Below are 11,167 nucleotides of genomic sequence, written 5' to 3' on the forward strand. Positions count from 1 at the left end.
GGAAACTACAAGAAAGGAATGCTGTCGGCAGATGACAGACCAGCACATCAACTTTCACCTGAAACCCTCAGGCCTAGTTGTTTACCATGCCCTACCCTTCCTATCTGATTCGCCTGATGGGATTTCCTGGACGACTGCCATGGGTATACGGTCCTCGAGATCAAGTGTCCCCACAAATACAAGGACTTGCCTCCAATGGACATAGTTCAACTGGAGGATCCTGCATTTTGCCTGGACACAAATGGGTTGAAGAGAACACACCAGTAATTCACTCAAGTTCAAACACAACTGCAACTAAAAGTAAAAGTATAAACCATTTCAAATTCCTTATATTTAGCAAACCAGACGGCACAATTTTCTTGTTTTTTATTTATCTATGGATAGCCAGGGGCACACTCCAACACTCAGACATAATCTACAAACGAAACATTTGTGTTTAGTGAGTCCACCAGATCAGAGGCAGTAGGGATGACCAGGGATGTTCTCTTGATAAGTGTGTGAATTGGACCATTTTCCTGTCAAAATGTAAGGAGTACTTTTGGGTGTCAGGGTAAATATATGGAGTAAAAAGTACATCATTTTCTTTAGGAATGTAGTGAAGTAAAAGTAAAAGTTGCCATAAATATAAATAGTAAAGTAAAGTACAGATACCCCAAAAAACGACTTAAGTAGTACTTTAAAGTATTTTTACTTAAGTACTTTACACCACTGTGTGTAGGAATCCAAAGTAAGACAGGACAATGGTTGTACAATGCGTGTAGGAGGTAACCTAAACAAGAAGTGGCAGTGTTAATTCTACACATGAGTCAAGAGTATACAAAGTTACCCCCTCAAGGGGTAAGATTGGACTGTAGACTAGAGTAAGTCTAGCTCCCCCAGTCATCATCACCTATACACACAGTGTAATGTTAATTTGGAGCTTAATCAGTATTATTCAGGCATGGATTTGTGTTTTTATTATGAAATAGAAAATACTAGATAGAAATACTACACTAAATTAGATCAGTGTTTTTAAATGGTCAAATATTGATCTAAGCTAAGATGTTATCTTTTCATTTAATTTGAACAGATTGTACCATAATGTTAAATTATTATCATAAAATTCAGTTTTCAAAACATTGGAAAGGTGTTGGGAATAGGTTGTATCGACTAGGGCTAGGAAACCTTGGGAATTGGTTGTATAGATTATCAATAGCTTTATAAAATGGGTAAAACTGGATTCAATAAAGTGCTTATCCTTGACATCAGTGTTTTCAATGTGACATTATTCATATGTTTCTATATCTCTAAAAAAGATCTAGGTCTATTATAATATGCTTACTGGACAGAGGGGTATATGCACACACTGTGATGACATGTGTGATTTAAAAGATTAGTCCAAGGATCATGATTATGAAAGTGCTGATGTTTGAAGAAGAAAAAAAAAAACGTCACTTTTGTACAGACATTGCTCAATGAGACTACTACGTTATTTGGTGACCAATACCTTTAGACAAACAGTCAGGTGGAGATGCACCCGCTTCCTTCCGCCGAGAGAAAGACCCACATCTGCGTTGGGGGCGAGCGCTGCGTAGGCTAAAGGATGTGAGCAGGAGTGGCACTTCGGTCCCTTTAAATAGAGCCGTTCTCAAACTTTGGACCATCAGATCAGCTGAAGTTTGCAAACAGCTTGCTGCATAACTCACAGCTACATCCGAAATCTCTGGATACATTTTCGGTGTTCTTTGGGGAAAAGATGGAAATAACCAAGAAATCTAGGATGAGGGACGCCGTCCTTGTGCTCTTACTGGCTGTTCTTCAGGGATTTCGACTAGTAGACGCTCTTCCAAACCCATCACCTCTCCTGGGATCCAACTGGGGGAATCCGAGAAGATACGTACACCTGCAGACGTCTTCAGACGTGAACAATTTCTACCTTGAGATCAGTTTAAATGGCCACTTGCGCAAAACCACACTTCGAAGCTCATACAGTAAGTTCTTATTACGTTTTTGGCGTTTGTTTTAATTGAAATTTGGTGTTAATTATTTGGCTTTAATCTGCTTCTATAGGCTAACACAATTCATTTCGTCAACAGGTGTGATTTTATTGAAGGCGGAAACAAGAGATCGCGTGGCGATACTTGGAGTCAAAAGTAACCGCTACCTGTGCATGGATGCCCTGGGAAACCCTTTCAGCTCTGTAAGTAAATGCTAATTTTTATTACTCATTGGATTAAAATACATGTTTTCACATTTTGAATAATACTCGTGAGAGAAGTTTCCTCATTTGAGCTCTTTCTGTCATATGCCCAACAAAAATGCGCTTTTACGCACGGATTTCAGACCACTTTTATCCAAACACACAGCCGATATAATATCAATTTTTTACATTGGTCGAAGTGTTCTTGTGTTTAGTACTTCAGTAACACTTTGACAATTAAGTTAATTGATGTACGTTTCTAAATGGTCAGTTTGAGTAAATTAATACATGTATCTGTTTACAGACTGTTTGCCACAAGGAAGACTGTCTTTTTAACCACAAGCTATTGGAAAACCACCGCAACGTGTACTACTCTTGCAGAACGGGTATTCTGCTCAACTTGGAAGGGATAAAGCAAGTGTACACGGTGGGTCAGAATCTACCACAAACCTCCCTCTTCCTGTCGGAGAAGAACACTGTGCCCCTGGAGCGCCTCTTGCACCGGGAGAAGAGAAACCGGGTGGTTGACCCTTCTGATCCGTACAACATGCTGGGTCAAACGGAGGAGGATGAGGACTCCCGGGCTATGCCGGAGCTGGATGACATCTTGGAGATGGACCAGGAGACTGAACTCCTCGAGGGCCGCAACATCTCCCGGGAGACCCCTCAGTCTCTCTCCGACGACCCGTGGAACGTGCATTCCCTAAACCCCCCTCCCAGCCCCCGTATCATGAATGGAATGATGGGATAAGAGGACAGGACACTCGCAGTTGTACACCTGGGTTTATCAATGTAAGCTATATATATGTTCACGTTGGGTCTTTTCCAGCTGGTCTGGAAACAACCCTGAATGTTTTAACCAGAAGGTCGGACCGTGACACCCTTATTAGGGCATATTAGTAATTTATATGTAGTTATAAGATGAAATTGTAGCCAAAAAAAGGACCACATTGGAACATTTTATTTAGGTCATTCTTCACTATAGTGCAGTGAGTAAGTATTGGTTTCCGTGCTTTTTAATTGTAGGATATTCTGTATTTGATTGCGCTCTGTTTACGGGGAGGATTATTATGAGAATCATGCTGAAACCCGAAATAATGTTGCATATTTTTTGAAGAAAAAAGGGAGATGAGCTGAAGTCACTTTATTAAATGTTCTACAATGCAAGAAGCCTGCAGGACAATACTATTGATATGAAACTTAAACACATTCCATCTAAAATTAGGCCTACTACAATGTTGAATATGCCAGTAGGCCTGCATGTTATAATGCATTTTCTTCAAGTGAAACATTTAATTTCAAATGAATGGTTCACTATACAGGGTATCAGAACAAATAGAAACGACAGGTAATAGATGCTGGCCACCAAACGCATGAAATAAAGCCAATTCCAAGAAGCAAGTATTTATTTATTTAAATCCATTCATTTATTGTTATTTATAGTAGCCTATTTATATAGATGCTTAACTGTTAAAGAGGAATTCTGAAAACCTGTAAGTTATGAGTAGGCTATGTGTGTGAGGGCTGGTGACATTTATCTTGAAAAAATTTGTTATGTTGATGAAGAAAATATGACTTTTTCCAATTAATTTATTTCTATTTTATTCTATTTTAGATCAATATTTTAGAACTTCAGGATGAAGAACTGTATACTCACAGCCACTTCATCCTAGAATTCTAAATATGATTCAAGCATATAAGTACAGACTAAATGTGTGAGGAAGCTCTATGTGTCACATTAAGTGAGTAAGCAGGTTGACCATTGACTCATTCACTTCGAGCTTCCAGTCATTAAGGTTGCGTGTCTCACGTTTCCGCATCTCATTATGGAGAAAATGGGCATATCTGAGTTTCTGCCAAACCATCATTGTCTAAAAATAAACATTTCCACATTCTATTTTTGTTTCACTCTCACTAAGTAACATGTTGGAGGTATTTTAGTCAAAGGAACACATTACGGTGACCACTAACCTTTGTCCTGTTTCACTTAAACCACATTGACCTGGCTGTCACGTCTGAGAGGAGCCTTAAAAATCTCAGCGGTGGTCATGGGTGAAGGCACATTTTTTAGATTGATATGATACTGTAGATATTTATCAATATTTTTAAGGCAGTTTATTCAAATATTGCAATATTCCTTCAAAGGAAGAGTTGAATAAGATTTAAGTAAATCCACACATTCATGTTGAAGGATCAGATTTAGTACAGATGTTTATGCTGCCACTGGTGCCTTTGGAACATTACTCATGGTTGTCTCTGGAACAATCTAGACACAGGTCAGTAGCTGCAGCATAATTGTCAATTGTCCCAGTTCTTTGACCTGTCACTCTCGGCCTGAGCACTGAAACAAAGTGATTTCTATCAGGTTTTAAACATGAGAAAGTCTAACTCTGAAGTGGCCCCTCAGGTGATTAAACCTGATATTTCCCAACCTGCAAACGTGGACGGGTTCAAATCCTGCTCTGCATAAAGAAACTACAAGACTTGCACACTCTATTGCCTCTTATGCAACCTTTAGTGACGATTAAATTCGTGCAAGATCAGAGGAAGCTTGTGACCATTTATGGACACTTGAGATACATGGGCATTGAACATGTTAAACACCAATATTGAAGCCTTTTTTTGATTGTGATTAATCAATACAAAAATACCAAACAATACTGTAATACTGTATACTGCTTGCATATGAAAATGACAATGTGTAACAATACAGAAAAAAAACTGTAAATGTGTAACCTTTAGCTAGTTTGTAAACATTAGTATCCCCCGCTCTTAGCCATCTTGTAAAAATAGTATTCCAGTGGGACGGCCATGTCTGAGTATATGGTGAACTATGGTTCAACAGTTATGATACAAGTGTCTGATATAATTGTAACTATGTAGCAGCGACTGGTTGCTTGCACTCTTGCTGTTGAATTCATACATAGCACACCATTCTCCCAGAAAAGACACCACCTTTTGATAGCGTATAATTTATTATCTTGTAATGGACATGGACAACAATAAGAGATAACTCCATATGTTGAATTGTAAACGCTTTAAAAGATACTGACATCCCTCACACTTTTCTGCCTTTGGTATAATATGACAAAAACAATACAACTAAATCTTCAACGTGATCGACTTAGTAGTGGAAACAAACCATTACATTATCCACACTAAAACATTCCAAACAAGTCCTCATTTCATTGGACTATGACACAGGAAGAGTTTAGTTTTTCTAGAACATTCCATGGATAATTATAGGAAGACTGGGAAATCCACTGACACAGGACATACATACATCCTGCAAATAGTTTTGCAGAATTTGTACTGAGCAATGATCTACTGTAAAAAGGGTCCATTGAGAGCTAAAGAGCAAATCATTTACCCTGTATTCCCATAATACGTTCTGTCCTCTACTACTCAGTGTAATTGTCTGTGGTCAGGTAACAGTAGTCATTCCTTTCTTGTGATCAATTTCTGATTAAATTTTTCAATAGACCGGGAAAACAGACAAACCTCAATGACAACGGAGCAAGAAATTATGTAAAATAAATACATGATATTACAACAGGGACATGGATCCAACTTCAGACTGATTCAAGCTGCACCATCCGACCTCTCAAACAACCCACCCCGATCTCTAGCAAAATAAATACAGAATCAAACAATCAAAAGAACAACTGAGGTAGTACATTTTTTTGTGTAATTGCCATCGCAGTGCCAGCATCTGTTCTGCTGTTGTTAACCCTGTCAGCATTATACATCATTGTTGGAGTGACAGTGTGCGTGATGAGTCATCATTAAGGACAGGTATAGTGACTCCAACAAGAACATCAGATAGGGTAGAAGATACCGGTCTCCAAAATCTCTCCACTGTGGAGCACTTCCAATACATATGCATAAAATAGCCTAGGTCACTATGGTTACATAGGTCACACAATGTGGAGGTTACTTAAAAAGCTTTAAAACAGGCGATGATATAAACTGTGCAAAAATGCTAAATGTATTTACCCTGTGTACAAAATGAACAATGAATCAATTGGTGATTAGGGTTCTTCGATGACCCTACTCAAATCTCCCCCAACTCATCATCAACAGTAGACAGGTCCCTGTCCCAGATATTCTTTACTTTTAGTGGTTTGTAAGCTACAGTAAATACTATTTAAACAGAACAGAGTAGTGACTAAACCTTTTGTGTTGCCTTGTCTATCTTTAATGTGTGATGTAACATATGTTACGCGAGGTCAGGTGGTCCTTCCTGTTGGTGAAAACACAGCGGACAGCAGAGAGCGCCAGGCCAGACTCACTGGGAGACACGGTGAGGACAAAGCGGCTGATGCCTGTGTTGGGGCAGGCTGACAACACCTTGGACATCTTCAGGCCCTGAGGCAGAGAGCACTGCAGGTCCTCCACAAAATGTCTCACGGCCACGCGGATGTAGGCCCCGTGGCTCACCACCAGGGCATGGACAGGGACACCCTCCATCCCGTCGTCAGGCAGACCAGCCAGGGGCCCATCTGTGCCAGACTCGACTGCACCGGCCCCGGCCCCGCCCTCTGTCCCTATAGCAGCAGAACTCTGTCCTGAGCAGCCGTGGTCGTCAACCATGCGCTGGTAAAGGGCCTTTAGAAACTTCTTGCATCGCAGTCTTACCTGGAGGGAGACACAGACACACGTTTAAATTATTCAAGGAGTAAAATAATACTTATCTCCCTAAAAGAAAGAAATCTATTAATTATGTGTTGAGCTTCTGCCCGGAAGTTCCGAGTTGAACCACTGCATGGCACTGTTGGCCATGGAATCCAGCTCTGAGCTGTCAGCAGCAGGCCAACAGCAGGACCAAAGGGAAAGCTGATAAAATGTTCAGATCACAGACTAACCTGTTCCAAGGTCTCCCCTCCAGGAGGAGTATAGTCTCGACACGACTGGCCGGCTGCGTTAGCCATGTTCTTCAGATCCTCCTTGGGCCGTCCTTCTGCGATCCCAAAACCCTGTATGATTGATGAACCACTTTGATGATAATTTCTTATGCATTATATTTGAATGTCAAACTCTAAGGTCCCCGTTGAGGTAGACTGGGTTAGATCAATTGTATACTACACACATGCAATAGGAAATAGGAGGCATATGAAAGACTTACCCTCTCTCTGAGTAAGGGGTCAAAGACCACTTCAACGCCCGAGGAGTGAACATTGTTCCTCATAATGATTTCTGCAGTCTGACAAAGGATAAGGATGTGTGAACAATAACAGCATTGTCTTAATCTCTGCACCCAAATCAGCTACTAGGCCATTACGAGATACTAACATTGCCTTCGTTACTGTACTTCTAGTTCTACCCACTGACATTTCTCATATCCTGTAGTCTATATCTGTTGTTGAATATATCCTCTGCTCTCTTCCCTCCGTCACAGTAACATATACAATTGAGAAGTTTTGTCCCAGGAATTATTGAAGTGATTTTAATGTCTTATCTGAGTGTTTCCCACTGAAAAGGTGTTGTTGTAGGGAATAATTTTACTTTTACATCAGTTCCCAACATCTTCTGCCATTTTGTGCAAAAATATAGGCAATGACAGTACAGCCGGTGCCCACAATTCTAAGTCACACACTGGGAATCTAAACTAAATAGAGGTTACATTCTACATCTGCTGTGCATTGTTAATCTTTCTGGTGGTCATCTAACCTTGTTCCTAGGCTCAATTGCTACATAGAGCCGGATGGGTGGATGAGATTAGTGGTCAGCTAACCGTGACCTAAATTGACATCACGTGGAGCACCATTGACATCTCAGGAGAACTCACCTGTCTGGCGCGCTGTAGGTTACTGACAAACACGTTGGAGAACCTGAGCTCTCTGAGGTACAGTCCTGCAGCCTCTGCCTGCTGGAGCCCCGGCTCTGACAGGGGAGTGTCCACCCCCTGACCTGACAGCACAAGACCAGCAGGTATACACACTTAGTAAACCAGTTGGATAAGGGATTAGAGTCAGTGTTTGTGTAAGTGACCTTTCTTTTAACATCACTCCCCTTCAAGTGAACATGGAAACAGATGAGTATCAATCAATCACTTTGACTCTACCAGCTGATACAGTGGGGAAAAAAAGTATTTAGTCAGCCACCAATTGTGCAAGTTCTCCCACTTAAAAAGATGAGAGAGGCCTGTAATTTTCATCATAGGTACACTTCAACTATGACAGACACATTGAGGGAAAAAAATCCAGAAAATCACATTGTAGGATTTTTAATGAATTTATTTGCAAATTATGGTGGAAAATAAGTATTTGGTCACCTACAAACAAGCAAGATTTCTGGCTCTCACAGACCTGTAACTTCTTCTTTAAGAGGCTCCTCTGTCCTCCACTCGTTACCTGTATTAATGGCACCTGTTTGAACTTGTTATCAGTATAAAAGACACCTGTCCACAACCTCAAACAGTCACACTCCAAACTCCACTATGGCCAAGACCAAAGAGCTGTCAAAGGACACCAGAAACAAAATTGTAGACCTGCACCAGGCTGGGAAGACTGAATCTGCAATAGGTAAGCAGCTTGGTTTGAAGAAATCAACTGTGGGAGCAATTATTAGGAAATGGAAGACATACAAGACCACTGATAATCTCCCTCGATCTGGGGCTCCACGCAAGATCTCACCCCGTGGGGTCAAAATGATCACAAGAACGGTGAGCAAAATTCCCAGAACCACACGGGGGGACCTAGTGAAGGACCTGCAGAGAGCTGGGACCAAAGTAACAAAGCCTACCATCAGTAACACACTACGCCGCCAGGGACTCAAATCCTGCAGTGCTAGACGTGTCCCCCTGCTTAAGCCAGTACATGTCCAGGCCCGTCTGAAGTTTGCTAGAGTGCATTTGGATGATCCAGAAGAGGATTGGGGAGAATGTCATATGGTCAGATGAAACCAAAATAGAACTTTTTGGTAAAAACTCAACTCGTCGTGTTTGGAGGACAAAGAATGCTGAGTTGCATCCAAAGAACACCATACCTACTGTGAAGCATGAGGGTGGAAACATCATGCTTTGGGGCTGTTTTTCTGCAAAGGGACCAGGACGACTGATCCGTGTAAAGGAAAGAATGAATGGGGCCATGTATCGTGAGATTTTGAGTGAAAACCTCCTTCCATCAGCAAGGGCATTGAAGATGAAACATGGCTGGGTCTTTCAGCATGACAATGATCCCAAACACACCGCCCGGGCAACGAAGGAGTGGCTTCGTAAGAAGCATTTCAAGGTCCTGGAGTGGCCTAGCCAGTCTCCAGATCTCAACCCCATAGAAAATCTTTGGAGGGGAGTTGAAAGTCCGTGTTGCCCAGCGACAGCCCCAAAACATCACTGCTCTAGAGGAGATCTGCATGGAGGAATGGGCCAAAATACCAGCAACAGTGTGTGAAAACCTTGTGAAGACTTACAGAAAATGTTTGACCTGTGTCATTGCCAACAAAGGGTATATAACAAAGTATTGAGAAACTTTTGTTATTGACCAAATACTTATTTTCCACCATAATTTGCAAATAAATTCATTAAAAATCCTACAATGTGATTTTCTGGAAAAAAAATTCTCATTTTTGTCTGTCATAGTTGACGTGTACCTATGATGAAAATTACAGGCCTCTCTCATCTTTTTAAGTGGGGGAACTTGCACAATTGGTGGCTGACTAAATACTTTTTTTCCCCCACTGTACATGAGCAACAAGGAAAGGTTTATAGCTAGTTCTTACAGCCTTTGGTTTTAAATCACACAGGATGTCCGAGTGAAGGTCATTACTGGTCAAGGTTGGAATGTTTACAAAATGACAGAGGCTTTTCAACATACCTTGTAGCAACTTGTCCTTGTTGTATTGTGTCTCCCCACTGTGAAAGTGAGAAGAGAATCATTTTGAAAGGTACATGCGCAGCATTTTTCTGAGGAAACACATCAGAGAAATTCTAGAGGTGCACAAATAGCTTAAACGTTAACTTAGTAGCCTAGCTTTGATCACTTGCATGTCTTTCAACGAGGCTGCACGGGAGAGAGGCTTTATATGCGGTCTATGTAGAGGACACTCAGGGTGAGACTCGTTCGAAATAGTGACAGAATAAGAAACCTATGGACTTAGACAGGCAACCGCTTTGGCACAGAATAATAATGTTGGATGATACATTTGAATAGGCAACACGCTTGCTAGCCAATATTGTCGGCAACGGATAGCTTTGCTTGAAGTGGTTCAATCGAGTTGTCACGTATGCAGCAGCCTACGCACATTTTATGAAATATATTATACATACAGCATCTAAACAGCATACAAAACAGAAACGTGGTGGTATTTACTTACTGTCTAACAACTGTCAAGCTAAATATAAGCATTTTAGGCTAAGACAAAGATGTTCTGGCTAAGCAGACAATGTTTACAGGTTCTTCCTAGTTCTGTGACACGTGGACATGACGTTATGACGAGGTCTACTCTAACAGACCAATGGCATTGCAGAAGGTGAGAAATGAATAATACAATTTCTAGTTAACTACAAATACAAATGTTACTCTTATTAAGATTGTTCCCCGATCAAACACAATTCTTTGAACAATGTAACAATTCTTAGAACATTGTCTAGAATAATAATTTCATGAACTCAAAATGCCTTTTGTCTGTAATACCAGAGATTATAGGCAAAGCATTAACAAAGCAATCAGTTTAGCCTAAATGTCTCTAGTAGAGGGGGGTGCTATATAGTAGTTACTCATTACTAGTATGTCACCCCTGATGATTCAGTACTGTAATTGTTAGTGAGAAGATATAATACCCAAACAACTTGTGCTTTAGTCTACATTTCCTAAACTCTCTCTGTCAAATATATAGCTCTCTATGTCAAATATACAAAGATAATTGTAAGAAGTGTAAAGAGGTCTGTGGCTCTGCGGTTTAAACCACAGTTGTAGGTCAAATATCATCTTGTGTGTGCATTTCTGCAACTCTCCTTGTCAAAATTACAAAGAGTATAGAAAGCATGCC

General features: G+C 40.7%; 2 protein-coding genes across 2 annotated transcripts; one reads left to right on the forward strand and one right to left on the reverse strand.

The window, feature by feature from the left end:
* Positions 1–1,717: 1,717 nt before the first annotated feature.
* LOC121542487 (fibroblast growth factor 23-like) lies at positions 1,718–4,050 on the forward strand. Its single transcript, XM_041851881.2, has 3 exons — positions 1,718–1,970; positions 2,076–2,179; positions 2,484–4,050. Exons 1-3 carry the CDS (start codon positions 1,736–1,738, stop codon positions 2,928–2,930), a joined length of 786 nt encoding a protein of 261 aa, XP_041707815.1. The 5' UTR covers positions 1,718–1,735; the 3' UTR covers positions 2,931–4,050.
* A 1,091-nt stretch (positions 4,051–5,141) lies between these two features.
* On the reverse strand, positions 5,142–10,583 carry LOC121542488 (fructose-2,6-bisphosphatase TIGAR B). Its single transcript, XM_041851882.2, has 6 exons — positions 10,493–10,583; positions 9,994–10,031; positions 7,968–8,089; positions 7,305–7,382; positions 7,045–7,155; positions 5,142–6,817 (listed from the first exon to the last, which is right to left on the reverse strand). The coding sequence occupies exons 1-6, from the start codon at positions 10,522–10,524 to the stop codon at positions 6,377–6,379; spliced, it is 822 nt and encodes a 273-aa protein (XP_041707816.1). The 5' UTR covers positions 10,525–10,583; the 3' UTR covers positions 5,142–6,376.
* Between the last annotated feature and the right edge of the window lie 584 nt (positions 10,584–11,167).

The sequence above is a fragment of the Coregonus clupeaformis genome, unplaced genomic scaffold (genome assembly GCF_020615455.1).
Source record: "Coregonus clupeaformis isolate EN_2021a unplaced genomic scaffold, ASM2061545v1 scaf1144, whole genome shotgun sequence".
Taxonomy (NCBI): Eukaryota; Metazoa; Chordata; class Actinopteri; order Salmoniformes; family Salmonidae; genus Coregonus; species Coregonus clupeaformis.

What these genes read in the sequence shown, in the direction of transcription:
- LOC121542488 (XM_041851882.2), bottom strand. Translation starts at nt 10,524, where the DNA reads ATGCTTATATTTAGCTTGACAGTTGTTAGACA. An exon ending in AGCTTGACAGTTGTTAGACA is followed by an intron (nt 10,032 to 10,492) that starts GTAAGTAAATAC and finishes TCACTTTCACAG; the next exon opens with TGGGGAGACACAATACAACA. An exon ending in ACCTACAGCGCGCCAGACAG is followed by an intron (nt 7,383 to 7,967) that starts GTGAGTTCTCCT and finishes ATCCTTTGTCAG; the next exon opens with ACTGCAGAAATCATTATGAG.
- LOC121542487 (XM_041851881.2), top strand. Translation starts at nt 1,736, where the DNA reads ATGGAAATAACCAAGAAATCTAGGATGAGGGACGCCGTCCTTGTGCTC. An exon ending in CACACTTCGAAGCTCATACA is followed by an intron (nt 1,971 to 2,075) that starts GTAAGTTCTTAT and finishes TTTCGTCAACAG; the next exon opens with GTGTGATTTTATTGAAGGCG. An exon ending in TGGGAAACCCTTTCAGCTCT is followed by an intron (nt 2,180 to 2,483) that starts GTAAGTAAATGC and finishes ATCTGTTTACAG; the next exon opens with ACTGTTTGCCACAAGGAAGA.